Below are 20,718 nucleotides of genomic sequence, written 5' to 3'. Positions count from 1 at the left end.
AAGAGTTTAAAAAATCTCTGTTCCAAGTCAACATTCAGCATAATTAAAAATGTCCTTCTTTTGAATTCACAAAAAAGTGCTTCACGTACATTTATAGTAGAGGTTGTATTTCGAAGAGAAAATTTTTCTCAATTTAAAAATTTTTTGTTTAATTTTTCCTTTACCTTTTTTCTTTAAACTTTGTCTACTTGCAGTTAAAAGTTAAACACTTTTGTTAAATATTAATTTCTTTTGTTTTGATATTATAGGTTGAAAATTAATTTTTCAACTAAAAATTTTACTATTCCATTAGAAAATTGAACTATTTTTCTGAAAATAAGATTTTTGGCTTAAGAATTAGATTTTTAACGGAAATTTCAACTATTCTATTTTTGGTTACAATTTTATTTTAATTTATTTTATCAACTGAAAGTTTAAAAATTGAAAGCATTTCATATGAAATTCAATAGGATATCTGTATTCACGTTATTTCAAAGAATTTATTTTTCCATTATTACCTTATTTTCGTGAAAAAAATACCCTATTGGTCATGTTTTGAGAGTATTTTAGGCTGTGAAGTCGAGGAGCGATTTACTGTCGAGAATCAATATTTAACTTCAAATAAAAATTTGGAATATACGGAAATATATTAGAATATGTAAAATAACTAGACATTACGAAAATATCACAAATAAGGTCCCAGTTTCAAAATAATCTTATGTAGTTTTATTTCATAATCGATATCGATTATTAATTACAGTATTTTTTAGTGCTAAGTACCACGTCTCTAAGAGTACAATCGTTGTAATAATAAGTAAAGTCTGCTCTATTAAAAATAAAATTACTTTAAGTTATGATTTTTTGTTTTTTAAATTCCTATTGCAAGCATCAAAATACAACTTAGTTTGTGATCAAATTAATTACAATTTTTCTGAACATTACTTGTAAAATTTACTGTAGCAATTGCGATCTTAACGTTCTGTCCCTAATCCAGCAATCAAACTTTATTAAATCTTGTAAATGCAAGCCGATAAATTTAATGTATAATCAATTCAAAATTTTTCAGTACAGGGTCCGGCACTCAAAGTGTAACCAACTTCAGAACGCTCGTGCAGCTGACGCATGAGCATCAGCTGTGAAAAAGTTTGCTGAATGACAGTTCGGAGTATTGTTTAGAAGGGCACAAAAGCATTTTGCTAAAAGTCAACGCGAAAAAAATCAGTGATGGATTTCAAACGTAATAGTGTGATTGCTTTATATTTAGCTGGAAAATCACAACCAGCGATAATTCGTGAGCTCAATCACCTTAAAGTGAATAAAGATTTTGTTTATCGGACCATAACTCGTTACAATAATACTGGTAGCATCGCAAAACGTCATGGAGGTGGTCATCAAAAGACTGAAACATCACCATAGCATCCGCCGCATACTGAAAAATGATCTCAAGGTCAAGCCTTACAAGATCCAAAAGGCGCATGATCTGCCACCGAAGCAGCAACAAGTTAGACTCGAGAGAGCGAAGCAGTTGCTTCCCTTGGCCGAAAGCAGATAATTTCCGAACATTGTGTTTTCTGACGAGAAAATGTATTCAATTGAGCAATTCGTAAACTCTCAAAACGATAGGGTTTACTTGACCGACCGTTCATACGAGAATTTAAGTCATCGATTGGCCACCAGGAGGCAGCACCCGCAAAAGATAATGGTTCGGGCCGCTGTAACCGCAGATGGGCTATCTCCAATCGTTTTCATCGAGCCTGGCGTCAAGTTTAATGCCAAATATTATCGGGAAAGTATTCTGGAGGTTGCATTGAAGCCGTGGGCGGACAAACATTTCGGTGGTAGACCATGGACGTTTGAACAGGACTCTGCACGGTCTCACAAAGCTCGAGTGAACCAAGAATGGCTGAAAAACAACGTTCTGAACTTCATAACGTCCACATAATGGCTTATTAAGCCTTTTTAATTGGTTACACTTCGAGCGCCGGACTCTGTAGATATAATTCTGTATTGACATGCATGTCTCTTTCTACGTAAACAGTAGTCAGTTTTAGTGACTTTTTAGTTAATTAGTCACTGATTGAACTTTCTTCAAGCAGCCATGCTAACATTATAAATAGTAATTAAAAATTATTTTTGTCACTGGCAGAGGGATAGGGAATTTCAGTAAAGATTTTTAATTGACACAATTGAGAAAAGGAATTCCCATAAAAAATTATACTCTAGACTTTGAAACAGGGAAAATTATGATTATAAATTGTGAAACTGCAAGCTATAATTTTTAATTTCGAACAGGAGAAAAATCCTTTTTTAAAGTCAGAATCATAATTTTTTTTAAATTACCTGCTTAAAGCAGAAGAATAATTCTTTTAAACAAAAATTATCTGATGTTCCAGCACAGAATCATAATTCTGATGCAGCATTCCCTGTTTCAAATCGGAGATCTCAGAAATTTTTTGAAATATTTAAAAATCTGTTGAAATCTTTAAAAATTTTTTGATTCGATATTGAAAGCTCAACTGTTTTATTGAAGTGTCTTATATTTTGGTCGAAAATTTAATTGTTTGTTGAAAATGTTTCTTGGTATATAGATAATGAATATTTTTTGGTAAACAATCATCTCTTATGACTAAAAGTTAACTTATTTGTTAAAAATTCAATTGTCTGCTAAAAACTTCCTCTGTTTGAATTGAAACTTCAACTGGTTGCTTCAAAATTTAATCAAAAATGTATACCACCTTCTACACTTTAAAATTTAATTTTTTTAATGAAAATTTGTGTATTTTCGCTAAAGAGTATTTCTATTTAGTTATAAATGCAACAGTTTAGCTACTAATTCATGTTTTTTAGGTAGAAATTAAGTCTTCATTTAGAATTGATCTCTTCGGGATTAAAAGTCCAATTTTGTCAGAAACTTTCAACTTTTAAACTTAAATTATCAACGTTTAAATTTATTAAACATGACAATAAATATTAACATCTGGGTGCTTGTGAGGGCCTTAATATTTGTTTCAATATCATCAACGAATCTAAACAAACTTTCTATGAATAAATACTCATCTTTTTGGATACAAATGTAATTGTAATAAATAACCATTAATAACAAATTATTAATGATAAAGTAATGATAAGTATTCACTCAATCCTCTGATGAAAATTTGAACTGGAATTCTTATGACCAAAAATGATCTGATGTTCCAACACAGAATTATAATTCTTGTCACAAATTTCCTTTTTTAAGTCCAAAATCTCAGAAAGATTTTGAAATGTTGAGAAATATTTTGGAATTCTAAAAGATCTTTTAAATATAAAAAAAAATCGAAGCTTTCAAAGTCAGGGATGTTGAGAAAATAATAGCAAAGATAAAAGATTCAATTCAGGTTCATACGTATTTCTAAATTGAATTAATTTGAAATATTTCAGGTCAAATTTTTTTTTCTTAAATTTATTATCCGCAATATTGGATGCACCGTTTCGTATCTTGAAATTTGAAGTTCAGAATCAGCGATAAAAAAATCGCAGTTGTAATGCATAAATTTATAGAAGTTCACGTATCAAACATTAAATCTAACTTCCAAGTGTCCGCGATAATAAATACGCGAAATATTTTGCCGACAATACCCACTTCAACATGCATTTGCGAGGTAAGACATTTCTTTTACTTTTTCTTTATAGTTTTCCTGTATGTGATCAAGATTCTTCTTAAATTGAAATAAGAAGTATCCCTCTAGGTAATTCTTATCTAAATCTGTTCGATTTTGGGACACAGTTTCAAAAAAACCGTCTACTGTGTGTTGCCGCTATTTCAGAAATCCACAATTGCCTGTGTGGCATATTACGTAGCGTACCGTATGACCCCATATGTCATATCTTGATGTTATTTTAAAACTATTATTTATTAGATACAATATTTTAAAAAGTAGGGAATAAAAGTATCTTTAAGAATAGGGTGTATTCAAAGTAAGACACAATTCGTTAAAAAATAGATATAACTCTTGTGCTTTTCCTAACTGTCCATCGAAACTCTGATTGCTCGCCTAAAATTACGAAATCCCAATCTGAATAACCATATCCATTTTTTGCTGTTTCAGAAATGCATTATATTATTACCGAATATTGTACGAAATATACTACCCTTGCCAAAAGCTTATACCCCATGCTGCGCATCACCAGATGCCACAAATACCCGTGTGTCACATTATCCAACGTGTAAAATTACTTCGTGTCTCATATTATCCAACGCTTCATACTGCACACAAATATACACATCCAAATGCATTCAAAAAATTCAACTGAATTTTGAATTTTAGGTTAATTTTAATCCAAATTAATATCTAATTTTTTTGGTTTAAAGAATCAGAAGAATTCAAAAGGCTCAAGATAATGTGAAGCATTTAAAGAATCATACATTTTTAAAAGAATTAAAATGAATTTTTCATAATTTTGAGTTGCTAATGTTTATCTAAAGTTATACATCAAACTGTGGATTGCAGCCCCCCCCCCACCCCGTTTTCGACCTTCCTAGAACTGCTGGCTCATGCGGCTTCTCAGAGGAGCAGGGCGAGGGCGGTTTCAACTGTTGACTCGGAAGGGCCACAGTGCGCGAGTATTTAGTATTTTTAATTTCGTGCCAGGATTTAGAACTATGTTTGAAAATTTACTGCGAAGAAACTACACATGATAGCTGGAAACGTTTCTTGTTATTTATTGATACATTATTCGACTCCAAAAAATTAAATTTAACCAAATTGTTTCCATACACGACACTTTGAAGCATCCTTGACCACGCAACTACAAATATATCACTGTCGACATTGTGGTAGCGCTTTGTCTAATTAAATTGCACCACAAAACAGATAAATATGTCTTGCCCTCAATGGCGAGATACTGACTAAGTCCTGCTCATGTCTTGCCTTAATTGGCTATATACCTACTAAGTCCTGCTCGTGTATTGCCTTAATTGGCTGGACATTTACAAAGTCCTACTCACGTCTTGCCTTAATTGGCCTAATATTTACTTAGTCCTGCAAATATCTTGCCTCAATTGGCCGGATATTAACTAAGTCCTGCACATATCTTGCCTTAATTGGCTGGATATTTAATAAGTCCTATTAACATCTTGCCTAAATTGGCCTGATATTTACTGAGTCCTGCCCATGATTTGCCTTAATTAGCCGGATAAAAACGAAGCCCTACTCATGTTTTGGCTTTATTTGTCCGAATATTAAAGAAGTTCTGATAATTTCTTATCTTAATTGGCCAGATATTGACAAAGTCCTACACACGCCTTGCCCTAATTGCCCAGATGATGGCTAAATCGTACTCATGTTTTGGCTTTATTTGTCCGAATAATGACGAAGTTCTGATAATGTCTTGCCTTAATTGGCCGGATATTTACTAAGTTCTACTCACGTCTTGCCTTAATTGGTCAGATATTTACTAAGTCCTGCTCATGTCTTGGCTTAATCGGCAAAATATTAACTAAGTCATACCCACGTCTTGCCATAATTGGCCAGATTTTTACTAAGTCCTGCTAATGTCTTGCTTTGATTGGCCGGATAATGTCTAAGTCCTACTCATTTTTTGGCTTTGCTTGTCCGAATATTCACAAAGTTCAGAAAATGTCTGACCTTAATTGGCGGGATATTTACTAAGCCCTGCTCACGTCTTGCCTTAACTAGCCAGATATTAACGTAGTTCTGCTCATGTCTCGCCTTCATTCGCATGATATTTACTAAGTCCTGTTCGTGACTTGCCTTAATTAGCCGGATAAATACTAAGTCCTATTCATGTTTTGGCTTTACTTGTCCGAATATTAACGAAGTTCTGATAATGCCTTGCCCTAATTGGCCGGATATTTACAAAGTTCTGCTCACGTCTAGCCTTAATGGGCGAGATAATGACTAAGTCCTGCTCATGTCTTGCCTTCATTGGCCGGATATTGACAAAGTTCTGAAAATGTCTAGCCTTAATTGTCCGGACATTTACTAAGCCCTGCTCATGTCTTGCACTAATTGGCCGGATATTTACTAAGTCCTGCTCCCGTCTTCCTTAATTATCCAGAATTCTTCCTAAGTCCTGCTGATTACTTGCCTTATTTGGCCGGATATTTACTTCGTCCTACTCACGTCTTGCCTTAAGTAGCCAGATATTGACGTAATCCTGCTCATGTCTTGCCTTCATTGACCGGATATTCACTTAGTTCTACACACGTCTTCCCTTAATTAGCCGGACATTTACTAAGTCCTGCTCATGTTTTGCCTCAATTGGCCCGATGTTTACTAAGTCATACCCATGTCTCGTCTTAATTGGCCAGATATTTACTAAGTCCTGGTCATATCTTGCCTTAATTGGCCGGATATTTAATAAGTCCTGCTCATACCTTGCCTTAATTGGCCGGATAAGGAGTAAGTCGTACTCAGGTTTTGGTTTTATTTGCTCGAATATTAAAGAAGTTCTGATAATTTCTTGCCTTAATTGGCCGGATATTGACAAAGTCCTACTCAAGTCTCGCCTTAATTGGTCCGCTATTTACTAAGTCCAGCTCATGTCTTCCCTTAATTGGCCGTATATTCAATTAGTCATACTCACGTCTTGCCTTAATCGGCTAGATATTTACTAATTCCTGCATATATCTTGCCTTAATTGTCGGATACTTACTAACTCATACCCACGTCTTGCCATAATTGGCCGGATATTTACTAAGTCCTGCTTAGGTCTTGCCTTAGTTGGCGGAATATTTCATAAGTCCTTTTGATTTCCTGCCTTAATTGACCGGATATTTACTTAATCCTACTCATGTCTTGCCGTAATTGACCGGAAATGTACTAAGTCCTGCAAATATCTTTCCTTGATTGGCCGCTTATTTACTAAGCTCTGCACATGTCTTTCCTTCATTAGCCTGATATTCACTTAGACCTGCTCGTGCCTTGTCTTAATTGGACGGATATTTACTTAGTCTTACTCATTTATGCTTCAATTGGCCGGATATTTACTAAGTCCTGCTCATGTCTTCCCTTAATTGGTCGTATATTCACATAGTCATACTCAATTCTTGCCTTAATTGGCTACATCTTTACTAATTCCTGCATATATCTTGCCTTAATTGTCGGATACTAACTAAGTCATACCCACGTCTTGCCATAATTGACCAGATATTTACTAAGTCCTGCTCAGGTCTTGCCTTAATTTGCCGGATATTTCCGAAGACCTGCTGATTACTTACCTTAATTGGCCAGATATTGACAAAGTCCTACACACGTCTTGCCCTAATTGTCCAGACGATGGCTAAGTCCTACTCATGTTTTGGCTTTACTTGTTCGAATATTGACGAAGTTCTGATAACGCCTTGCCCTAATTGGCCGGATATTTACAAAGTTCTGCTCACGTCTTGCCTTAATTGGCCGGATATTGACGTAGTCTTGCTCATGTCTTGCCTTAATTGGCCGGATATTTACTAAGTCCTACTCACGTATTGCCATAAGCGACAGGATATTAACTAAGTCCTGCTCCTGCCTTGCCTTAATTGGCTGGATATTTGCTAAGTACTGATCATTTCTTGCCTTAGTTGGCCAGATATTGACGTAATCCTGCTCATATCTTGCCTCAATGGTCCAGATATTTCATAAGTCCTGCTAAACTCTTGCTTTAATTAGCCGGATATTTAGTTAGTCCTACTCATGTCTCGCCTTAATTAGCCTCATATTTACTAAGTCCTGCTCATATCTTGCCTTAATTGGCGGGATATTTCATAAGTCCTGCTAATTCCCTGCCTTAAGTGACCAGATATTTATTTAATACTACATATTTCTTGCCGTAATTGACCGGATATTTACTTAGTCCTGCAAATATGTTGCCTTAACTGCCTGTTTGTTTACTAAGCTCTGCACATGTCGTGCCTTCATTAGCCGGATACTTACTTAGTCCTGCACATATCTTGTATTAAGTGGACGGATATTTACTTAGTGCCGTGATTGGCCTAATATTTACTAAGCCATGCACATGCCTTGCTTTAAATAACCGGATATTTACTATATCCTGCTCATGTCTTGCCATAATTGGCCGGATATTCACAAAGTCCTGCACATATCTTGCCTCAGTTGGCGGGCCATTTACTAAGTCCTGCAAATACCTTGCCTTAATTGTCCAGATGTTTACTTAGACCTACTCATGTCTCGCCCTAATTGGCCTGATATTTACAAAGTCCTGTTCAAGTTTTGCCTTCATTGGCCGAATAGTTACTTAGTCCTGCTCATGTCTTGCCTTAATTTGCTGGATATTTCCTAAGTCTTGCTGATTACTTGCCTTAATTGGCCGGATATTTACTTATCCCTACTCACGTCTTGCCCTAATTGGCAGGATATTTACTAAGTCCTGCTCATGCGTTGCCTTAATCGGCCGGATATTCACTAAGTCATACCCATGTCTTGCCTTAATTGGCCAGATATTTACCAAGTCCTGCACATATCTTGCCTTAATTGGCCAGATATTTAATAGGTCCTTCACATGTCTCGCTTTAATTGGCCGGCTATTTACTGAGTCGTGCAAATTGCTTGCCTTAATTGGCCGTATATTTCCTACATCCTGCTCATTTCTTGCCTTAATAGGCCGGATATTTACTTAGTCCTACTCATGAATTTCCCTAATTGGCCGGTTATTTACTAAGTCCTGCACATGTCTCGCCTTAATTTGCCTGATATTTACAAAGCCCCGAACATGTCTTGCCTTAATTAGCCGGCTATTTACTAAGTCCTACTCACTTCTTGTCTTAATTAGCCGGATATTTACCAAGTCCTGCTCATTTCTTGCCTTAATTGACTTATAATGACTAAGCCCTACTCATGTTTTGGCTTTATTGGTCCGAATATAGACGAAGCTCTGATAATGTCTTGCCTTAATTGGCAGGACATTTGCTAAGTCCTGCTCATTTCATGCCTTATTAGGACTGATATTTCCTAAGTACTGATAATACCTTGCCTTAATTGACCGGATATTTACTTAATCCTACTCATGTCTTGCCGCAATTGTCCGGATATTTGTTAAGTCCTGCACATTTCATGCCTTAATTGGCCGGCAAATTACAAAGCTGTGCACGTGTCTTGCCTTCATTAGCCGGATATTTACTTAGAACTGCACATGTCTGGTCTTAATTAGTCAGATATTTATTTAGTCCTACCCACTTCTTGCTTTAATTGGCTGGATACTTACTAAGTACTGCTAATTTCTTGCCTTAATTAGTCAAATATTGACGTAATCCTGCTCATATCTTGCCTTAATTTGCGGGATATTTCTTAAGTCCTGCTAATTTGCTGCCTTAATTGAGTGGATATTTACTTAATCCTACTCATTTCTTGCCGTAATTGACAGGATATTTACTAAGTCCTGCAAATATGTTGCCTCAATTGGCCGGTTATTTACTAAGCTTTGCTTATGTCTTGCCTTCATTAGCCGGATATTTATTTAGTCCTGCTCATGTCTTGTCTTGACAGGACGGATATTTACTCAGTCCTACTCACTTCTTGCATTAATTGGCCGGATATTTACGATGTCCTGCTCAAGCCTTATCTTCATTAGCCGTATATAGACTGAGTCCTGCTCATGTCTCGCCTTAATTGGCCGGCTATTTACTGAGTCGTGCAAATTGCTTACCTTAATTGACCGTATATTTCCTACATCCTGCTCATTTCTTGCCTTAGTCGGCCGGATATTTACTTATTTCTACTTATAGATTGTCTTAATTGGCCAGATATTGTCTAAGTCCTACTCATGGCTTGCCTTAATTGGCTGGATATAGACTAAGCACTGCTCATGTCTTGCCTCAATTAGCCGGATATTTACTAAGTCCTGCTCATGCATTGCCTTAATTGGCCGGTCATTTACTAAGTCCTGCACATTTGTCGCCTTAATAGGCCCGATATTTACTATGTCCTGCTCATGACTTGCCTTTCTTCGACAGATAATGACGTATTCCTGCCCACGTCATGCCTTCATTGGCCGGATATTTACTAAGTCCTGTTCCCGCCTTGCCTTAATTAGCCAGAATTCTTCCTAAGTCCTACTAATTTCTTGCCTGAATTGGCCGGCTATTCACTAAGTCCTGCAAATGACTTGCCTTAATTGGCCGGATATTTACTTAGTCCTACTCATTGCTTGCCTTAATTGGCCAGATATTGTCTAAGTATTATTCATGTCTTGCGTTAATTGGCCGAATGTTTCCTAAGTCATACCCTCGTCTTACCATAATTGGCCGGATATTTACAAAGTCCTGCTTATGTCTTGCCTTCATTGGCCGAATATTTACTAAGTCCTACTCATGTCTTGTCTTCATTAGCCGGATATTTACATAGTCCTGCTAATTTATTGCTTCAAATGGCCGGATATTTACTTAGTCCTTCTTATTTCTTGCCTTAATTGGCCTAATATTTAATAAGTCCTGCTTATGTCTTGCCTTAATTGGCAGGATAATGACTAAGTGCGGCACATGCCTTGCCCTTATTGGCGGATATTTTCTAAGCCTTGCTGATTACTTGCCTTAATTTGCCGGATATTCACTTAGTCCTACTCACGTCTTGCCTTAATTAGCCGAATATTTAATAAGTGTTGCTTATTTCTTGCCTCAATTTTCCGGATATTTACTAAGTGATACCCATGTCTTGTCTTAATTAACCAGATATTTACTAAGTCCTACTCATATCTTGCCTTAATTCGCGGGATATTTCCAAAGTCCTGCTAATTTTTTGCCTTCATTGACCGGATATTTAGAAAGTCCTGCTGATTTCTTGCCTTAATTGGTTGGATATTTATTTAGTCCTACTCATGTCTTGCCTTAATTGACCGGATATTTGCTAAGTCCTTCACATTACTCGCCTTAATTGGCCTGATATTTACTAATCCCTGCACATGCCTTGCCTTAATTAGAGGATATTTACTATGTCTTGCTCATGTCTTGCCTTAATTGTCCGGATATTTACTAAGTCCTACTCACTCCTTGTCTTAATTGGCCGAATATTTACCAAGTCCTGCTTATTTCTTGCCTTCATTTACGGATAATGACAAAGTCCTACTCTTTTAATGGCCTTATTTGTCCGAATATTGACAAAGATCTGATAATGTCTTGCTCTAATGAGCCGGATATTTAATAAGTCATACCCATGTCTTTCCTTACTTGGCCAGATGGTTACTAAGTTCTTCTCATATCTTGCCTTAGTTGGCCAGATAATGTCATAATACTGCTCATTTCTTGCCTTCATTGGCCGGATATTTACTAAGTCCTGCTCCCGCCTTACCTTAATTAGCCAGGATTCCTCCTAAGTCCTGCTAATTTCTTCCCTAAATTGGCTATATATTTACTTAGTCCTATTCCTGTCTCGCCCTAATTGGCCTGATATTTACTAAGCCCTTGAACATGTCTTGCCTTAATTAGCTGGATATTTACTAAGTCCTGCTCAAGTCTTGCCTTCATTTTCCGGATAATTCCTAAGGCTTGCTGATTACTTGCCTTAATTGGCCGGATATTTATTTAGCCCTACTCACGTCTTGCCTTAATTAGCCGGATATTTACTAAGTCCGGCTCATGTATTGCCTCAATTTGCCAGAATTCTTCCTAAGTCCTGCTAATTTTCTGCCTTAATTGACTGGATATTTACTTGATCCTACTCATGTTTAGTCGTAATTGGCCGGATATTTACTAAGCTCTGCACATGTCTTGCCTTCATTAGCCCGATATTTACTAAGTCCCCCTCATGTCTTGCCTCAATTGGTCAGATAATGACTTAGTCCTACTCATGTTTTGGCATTATTTGTCAGAATATTGACAAAGTTCTGCAAATTTCTGGCCTTCATTGGCCGGATATTTACTTAGTCCTAGTCACGACTTTCCTTAATTAGCCGGTTATTCACTAAGTCCTGGTCATGTGTGGCCTTAGTTGGCCTGATAACGACTAAGTTCTACTCATGTTTTGGCTTTATTTGGCCGCATATTAAAGAACTTCTGATATTGTCTTGCCTTAATTGGCTAGATTTTCACTAAGTTCTGCTTATATCTTGCCTTATTTGTCGGATATTAACTATGTGATACCTACGTCTTGCCATAATTGGCCGGATATTCGCTTATTCCTACTCAGGTCCTGCCGTAATTTGCCGGATGCTGACTAAGTCATACCCACATCTTGCCATATTTGGCTGGATATTCATTAAGTCCTGCACATACCTTGCCTCAATTGGCAGGTTATGTACTAAGTCCTGCACATGCCTTGCCTTAATTGGCCGGATGTTTACTTAGTCCTACTCATGCCTCCCCTTAATTGACCTCATATTTACTAAGTCCTGCTCATGTCTTGCCTTAATTGGCGAGATAGTTCCTAAGTCCTCATAATTTCTTGCCTTAAATGACCGGATATTTACTTAATCCTACTCACGTATTGCCGCAATTGACCTGGTATTTACTAAGTCTTGCACATATCTTGCCTTAATTGGCCAGCAATTTAATAAGTTCTGAACATGTCTTGCCTTCATTAGCCGGATATTTACTTAGTCTTGCACATGTCATGTCCTAATTTGCCGGATATTTACTTAGTCATACTCACGTATTGCCTTAATTTGCCAGATATTTCCTAAGTGCTGCTGACTACTTCCCTTAATTGGCTTGATATTTACTTAGTCGTTCTCACGGCTTGCCTTAATTGGCTTGATATTCACTAAGTCCTGCTTATGCCTTGCCTTAATCGGCCGGATTTTACTAAGTCATATATCCTCAATTTTCCGGATATTTCCTAAGTCCCACCGACATTTCTTGCCGTAATTTACCGGATATTGACTAAGTCCTGCTCATGTCTTGCCCAAGTCGGACGGATATTTACTAAGACATACCTACAACTTGCTATAATTGGTCGGATATTTACTTAGTCCTGCTCATGTCTTGCCTTCATTAGCCGGATATTTACTAAGTCCTGCTAAAGTTATGCCTTCATTGGCCGAATATTCACTAAGTCCTGCTCATGTTTTGCTTTTATGGGCCGGATATTTACTAAGTATTGCTCATTAATTGCCTTAGTTGAGCGGATATTCACTTAGTCTTACTCATTTCTTGCCTTAATTGGCTAGATATTTACTAAGTCCTGCTTATATCTTGCCATAATTGGACGGATATTTACTTAGTCCTGCTGATTTCTTGCCTTAATTGGTTGGATATTTATTTAGTTCTACTCATGTTTTGCCTTAATTGGCCGGATATTTACCAAGTCCTTCACATGCCTCGCCTCAGTTCGCCTGATATTTACTAAGCTCTGCACGTGCCTTGCCCTAATTAGCCGGATATATACTATGTCCAGCTCATGCCTTGCCTTAATTGTCCGGCTATTTACTAAGTCCTACTCACTTCTTGTCTTAATTCGCCGGCTGTTTACCAAGTCCTGCTTATTTCTTGCCTTAATTTACGGATAATGACAAAGTCTTACTCTTGTTATGGCTCTTCTGTCCGAATATTGACAAAGATATGATAATTTCTGGCCTTAATGTGCCGTATGTTTACTAAGCCCTGCTCATTTCATGCCCTAATTGGCCAGATAATGACGTAATCCTGCTCAGGTCTTGACTTCATTGGTCGGATATTTACTCAGTCCTGCTCCCGTCTTGTCTTAACTAGCCAGAATTATCCCTAAGTCCTGCTAATTTCTTGCATTATTTGGCCGGATATTTACTTAGTCCTGCTCATGTCTCGCCTTAATTGGCCTAATATTTACTGGTCCCTGCACATGTCTTGCCTTAATTAGCCGGATATTCACTAAATCCGGCTTATGTATTGGCTTAATTTGCTGGATATTTACTAAGTCATACCCATGTCTTGCCTTAATTGGCCAGATATTTACTAAGTCCTGCACATATCTTGCCTTCATTGGCCGGCTGTTTACTAATTCCAGCTCATATCTAGCCTTAAGTGGCCGGAAATTTACTGTGTCCATCACATTTTTCGCCTTAATTGGCCTGATAATTACTAAGCTCCGCACATGTCATTCCTTAATCAGCCGGATATTTACTTAGTCCTGCTCATGTCTTGTATTAATTGGACGGATATTTACTAATTCATACCCACGCCTTGCCTTAATTAGACGGATATTTACTAAGTCCTGCAAAGATGTTGCCTTAATTGGCCGGCAATTTACTAAGCTCTGCACATGTCTTGTCTTCATTAGCCATATATTTACTTAGTCCTGCTAATTTCCTGCCTCAATTGACCGGATATTTAATTAATCCAACTCACGTGTTGCCGTAATTTACCGGATATTTACTAACTCCCGCACATGTCTTGTTTTTATTAGCCGGATATTTACTTAGTCATACTCATTTCTTGCTTTAATTTGCCGGATATTAACTAAGTCATACCCACGGCTTGCCATAATTGCCCGGATAATAACTAAGTTCTACTCATATTTTGGCTATATTTGTCCGTATATTGACGAAGTTCTAATAATGTCTTTCCTCAATTAGCCGGATATTTACTTATTCCTGGTCATGTCTCGCCTTAATTGGCCTGATAATGACTAAATCCTACTCATGTTTTGGCTTTATTTGTCCGAATATTAAAGAAGTTCTGATAATGTCTTGCCTTTTTCGGCCGGATATTTACTAAGTCCTTCTCAATTCTTCCCTAATCAGCTGGATATTTACTTAGTCCTGCTGATTTCTTGCCTTAATTGGCCCGATATTTATTTAGTCCTACTCAAGTCTTGCCTTCATTAGCCAGATATTTCCAAAGTCCTCCTAATTTCTTGCCCTAATTAGCCGGATATTTACTTAGTCCTACACATTTCTTGCCTTCATTAACCGCATATTTACTTAATCCAGCTCATACCTTGCCTTAATTAGCCGGAATATTACTAGTTCCTGCTCATGCCTTGCCTTCATTGGCCGTATATTTACTAAGTCCTTCTCATGTCTTGCCTTCATTGGCCGGATATTTATTAAGTCCTTCTCATGTCTTGCCTTAATTAGCTGGATATATACTTAGTTCTACTCATGTCTTGCCTAAATTGGCCAGTTATTTACTAAGAACTGCTCATATCTTGCCTTTATTGGCCGGATATTTTCCAAGTCCTGCTGATTTCTTGCCTTATTTAGCCGGATATTTTCTTATTCCTACACATGTCTTGCCTTAATTGGCTGATATGGATTAAATCCTGCTCATGTATTGCCTTTATTGGCCGGATATTTACTAAGTCTTGCTCATGTCTTGCCTTTCTTGGCGGGATATTTACTAAGTCCTTCTCATGTCTTGCCTTAATTAGCCGGATATTCACTTAGTCCTGCAGATTCCTTGCCTTAATTGGCCGGATATATATTTAGTCCTACTCAAGTCTTGCCTTAATTTGCCGGATATTTACTCATTCCTGCTCATGTCTTGCCTTCATTGGTCGGATATTTCCCAAGTCCAGCTGATTTATTGCCTCACTTAGCTGTATATGTACTTAGTCCTACACATGTCTTGCCTTAATTGGCCGGATATTTACTAAGTGCTGCTTATGTCTTGCCTTCATTGGCCGGATATTTACTAAGTCCTTTTCATGGCTTGTCTTAATTAGCCGGATATATACTTAGTCGTACTCATGTCTTGTCTTAATTATCCGGATATTTACTAGTTCCTGCTCATGCCTTTTCTTCACTGGCCGGATATTTACTAAGTCCTACTCATTTCTTGACTTCATTAGCCGGATATTTAAATAGACCTGCTCATGTCTTGCCTTAATTGGCCGGATATTTAATTAGTACAACTCACTTCTTACCTTGATTGGCCGGATATTAACTAAGTCCTGCTTATGTCTTGCCTTAATCGGCCGGATATTTACTAAATCATACCCACGTCTTGCCATAAATTGCCAGATATTTACTAAGTCCTTCCAATGTCTTCCCTTAATTGGCCGCATATTTACTAGGTCCTGCTCATGTCTTGCCGTAATTGTCCGGATATTCACTTAATCCTATTAACGTCTTGCCTTCATTAGCTAGGTATTTACCAAGTCCATCTCATATCTTGTCTTAATTGGTCGGATATTTACTAATTCCTACTCAGGTCTCGCCTTAATTGGCCTGATATTTACTAAGTCCTGCTTATGTCTAGCCTACATTGGCCGGATTATGACTAAGTCCTACTCATGTCTTGCCTTCATTAGCCGGATATTTCCTAAGTCCTCCTGATTTCTTGCCCTAATTAACCGGATATTTACTTAGTCCTACACATTTCTTGCCTTCATTAGCCGCATATTTACTTAGTCCAGCTCGTGCCTTGCCCTAATTAGCCGGATTATTACTAGTTCCTGCTCATGCCTTGCTTTCATTGGCCGGTTTTTACTAAGTCCGGCTCATTTCTTGCCTTCATTAGCCGCATATTTACTTAGTTCAGCTCATGTCTTTCCTTAATTAGCCGGATATTTAATTAGTCCTACTCACGTCTTGCCTTAATTGGCCAGGTATTACCTATGTCTTGCTGATTTCTTGCCTTAATAAGCCAGATATTTTATTAGTCCTACTCATGTTTTGCCTTAATTGGCTGATATAGAATAAGTCCTCCGTATTTCTTGCCTCAATTAGCCGGATATTAACTTAGTCCTATACATTTCTTGCCTTCATTAGCCGCATATTTACTTAGTCCAGCTCATTCCATGCCTTAATTAGCCGGATTATTACTAGTTCCTGCTCTTGCCTTGCCTTCATTGGCTGGATATTTACTAAGTCCTACTCATTTCTTGCCTTTATTAGCCGCATATTTACTTAGTCCACCTCATATCTTGCCTTAATTAGTGGGATATTAGTTAGTCCTACTCACGTCTTGCCTTAAGTGGACGGATATTTACTAATTCCTGCACATATCTTGCCTTAATTGGCTGATATTGACTAATTCCTGCTCACGTCTTGCCTTAATTGACCGAATATTTACTAAGTCCTTCTCAGGTCATGGCGCAATTGGCCGGATATTTACTAAGTCATACCCATGTCTTGCCTTAATTGGCCAGATATTTACTAAGTCCTGCTTATATCTTGCCTTAATTGGCCGGATATTGACTAATTCCTGCTTTTGTGCCACAAATTATTCAAAGATCTCAAATGAAATCTGCCTAGTTTTAAGTTGTTAATGTTATTTTTGAGCAATACTTAATTCTTGAATACAAAGTTTTTAAAAAATTCAAAGCATGCAAAAGTCAACGTATTGCAAAAAATTATAAAAAATTATAAAAAATACACAAAATGAAAATGAATTCCAATGATTTTAAAAAATTGAAAGAATTCAAAAGTATTTAATGCATCATAAAAAAACGTGTTCTATTCTTTAACACATGGAAAGCAATAGGGTGTTTGAGGACGGTCTTCTTTCCTTTGTGAGTAAGAATAATTATCATAGTTTTTGTAATTAAGTAAAATTAATTTGAAGCATCTAAATTATAAATTTACTGTTAAATACTGCATTTTTTGTGAATCTATAAGTGATTCCTTATTTGCATGTTGATGAATTTAAAATGGATTCAAAGAATTAAGAGAATTTAAAAGTATGCAAAGTATTCAAAGAATCCGAATGGTTTTGAATAATTCAAGAGATTCATTTTAAAGAATACACAGAATTTGACGAGTTTAAAGATTTTACAATAAGTTAAATGTTTCAAAGAAATCAGAAGAATTCAAAAGATTTTAAAGAATTCAAAAGAATTCATGAGACTTCAAAGAATTTAAAAGAGTTTAAAGAATTCAGAAGAATTCAAAAAATTCAAAGAATTCGCAGAATTCAAAAGATTTCAAAGAATTCAAAGAATTTAAGAGAATTCAATGAATCATAAAAAAAGATGTTCTACACTTTGACAAATGAAAAGCCAGAGGGTGGATGAGGGCGTTTGGCTCTTCTTTTTGAGTAAAAATAATTATTATAGTTTTGGTCAATAAATCAAATAAATTTCAAACATCTAAATTATAAATTTACTGTTAAATGCTGCATTTTTGTGAAGCAATAAGTGATTCTTTATTTGCATTTTGATGAATTTTTAACGGATTTAAAAGAATTAAGAGAATTTAAAAGTATGCAAAAGTATTCAACGAATCCGAATGATTTTGAAGAATTCAAACGAAATCTTCATAATTTAAAATTAATAATATTAATGTTAAGTAATACTTGATTTTTGTATTGAAAGGTTTCAAAAAATTCAAATCACCAAAACACTGCTACGGATTGCAAATCATTCTAATGAATACAAAGAATTTAGACGAGTTTAAATGATTTACAAGAATTTAAAGAATTCAAAGAGTTCAAAAAGGTTCAAAGAATTCAAAATAATTCAAAATAATTCAAAGAATTCAAAGAATTCAAAGAATTTAGAAGAATTCAATGAATCATAAAAAAATATGTTCTACACTTTGACATATGAAAAGCCAGAGGGTGGATGAGGGCGGTTGGCTTTCCTTTGCGGGTAAGAATAATTATTATAGTTTTGGTAAATCAATATAATAGATTTGAAGCATCTAAATTATAAATTTACTGTTAAATGCTGCATTTTTTGTGAAGAATTAAGTGATTCTTTATTTGCATGTTGATGAATTTTTAACGGATTCAAAGGTTTCAAAATAATTCAATAGCATTCAAAAGAATTCAAAGAATTTAAAAGAATTCGAAGAATTTAAAATATTTCAAAGAATTTAAAGAACATGAAAGGTTTTACTTAATTCAAACTAAATCTAAGTGATTTTAAGTTGTTAGTATTAATAATAATCAAAACTTAATTATTGAATTCAAAGGTTTCAAAAAATTTAAAGCACCAAAACAGTGCCACAGATAGCAAATAATTCTAATGAATACACAGAATTTACACGAGTTTAATTGATTAAAAAGCATTTAAAGAATTTAAGGAATACAAAAGGTTTAAGAGAATTCAAACGAAATCTTCGTAATTTTAAGTTCTTAATATTAATGTTAGGCAATACTTAACTTTTGAATTCAAAGGTTTCAAATAGTTCAAAGCACCAAAACACCCATGCATTGCAGAGAATTCTAAAGAATAAACAGAATTTAATAAGTTTAAATAATTCACAGGAATTTGAAGATTTATTTAAAAATTTTTAAATTTATCTGCTATATCATTAGAGATTGTACCTTACAGGCAGTAGATCAACCCTCCAAACCATGAAGGCAGAAAATCTAAACAATATCGATCAAGTTAAGAATCTTCAATAACAGAAAATGCCTAACGTCTTAATAAGACTAGACGGAAAATAATATTTTTTAATTAAAATTAAAATTATTTCTTGAAAAAAAGATCTACTCCATCTTCACTCCATTGGGAATCGAATCACAAAACTTCTCATTTCCGGTCAGGTGCTTTTCAAATTAAGCTATAATTAACACCTAGCTAAAAATTAGCGTTATATTCTTGAGTTAAGAGTTCTTATTCTGATCCCTCTAATAGCTAAATTGCAAAAACACCTGACCGGAATTCAGAAGTTTTATGGTTCGATTCCAAATAGCGTGAAGGTATAGTAGGATCTTTTTTTCAAGAAATAATTTTAATTTGAATTGAAAAATATTATTTTCCATCTAGTCTTATTAAGACGTTAAGCATATTCGGTTACTGAAGATTCTTAACTTCATCGATATTGTGTAGATTTTCTGCCTTCATGGTTTGGACGGTTGATCTACTATCGTTAAGGTACAATCTCTGATGATATAGCAGATAAATTTAAAAAATTTCAAATAATTAATTGTACCATTAACACCTAGCTAAAAATTAGCGTTACGTTCTTGAATTAAGAGTTCTTATTCTGATCCCTCTAATAGCTTAATTGGAAAAGCACCTGACCGGAAATCAGAAGTTTTGTGGTTCGATTCCCAGTGGAGTGAAGATGGAGTAGGATCTTTTTTACAAGAAATAATTGGAATTTAGAGAACTCGAAAGAATTAAAAGAATTCAAAATAATTCAAAGAATTTGAAAGAATTCAAAGAATCATCAAAAAAGATATTATACGCTTTACTCTGCGCTTTAATTTTTTGTTGAGTAAAAAGTGATTCTTTATTTGCAAATTAAAGACTTTTAAGCGTATCCAAAAGAATTTACAGAATTGAAAAGTATGCAAAATATTTCAAAGAATTCATAAGCAGTCACAAAATCCGAATGCATTCAAAAAATTCAAACGAACTGTCCCTAATTTTAAGTTTTTAATATTAATTTATAAGAATCCTTAATTTTCGAATTGAAAGAATTAAAAAAATTCACCCATGAAAACATTGCAACAGACTGTAAAGAATTCAATAGAATACAAATAAAAGACAAAAAATCAATCGAAATCAAAGGATTCAAAAGATTCTAAAAGAATTTAAAAAATTCAAAGAATTAAAAAGTATTCAATGAATTGAAATGACTTTTTAGTATTAGGTCTTTGCTTTTAATTTGAAGTAATAATATTTGTATTTAAAGAACTAAAAAAATCAAAGGATTCATTAGAATGCAAAGAATTAAAAAAAGTGTAATATACAAAAGAATTCAAAGAATTTACCAAATTAAAAATATTTCAAAAAATGTTACAGAATTCGGAAGTTCTCAAAAGATATTAAACGAATTAAAAATAATTTTAAATAATTCAAAAAATTAAAATGAGCTCATCTTAATTTTAATTTGTTATTATTAACATTAAGTTATACTCAGTTTCCCAATTTAAACAAATCAAAACGGTTAAAGCGTGAATACAAGTCTAAGAATTCAAAGCCTCAAAATCTA

The 20,718-nt window shown here is 35.2% G+C and overlaps 1 protein-coding gene across 1 annotated transcript in view; it reads left to right on the top strand.

The window, feature by feature from the left end:
- The first annotated feature begins 3,607 nt into the window (after window positions 1-3,607).
- LOC117178681 overlaps window positions 3,608-20,718 on the top strand; it is a 94,025-nt gene continuing 76,914 nt past the window's right edge. The window contains exon 1 of the mRNA XM_033370107.1: window positions 3,608-3,620. Within this exon, the coding sequence (XP_033225998.1) occupies window positions 3,608-3,620 (13 nt within the window). The remainder of the gene's footprint in view (window positions 3,621-20,718) is intronic.

The sequence above is a fragment of the Belonocnema kinseyi genome, chromosome 8, assembly GCF_010883055.1.
Source record: "Belonocnema kinseyi isolate 2016_QV_RU_SX_M_011 chromosome 8, B_treatae_v1, whole genome shotgun sequence".
Classification (NCBI taxonomy): domain Eukaryota; kingdom Metazoa; phylum Arthropoda; class Insecta; order Hymenoptera; family Cynipidae; genus Belonocnema; species Belonocnema kinseyi.
The sequence above is the reverse complement of the archived record's forward strand: the minus strand, read 5'-3'. Positions and strand labels throughout refer to the sequence as shown.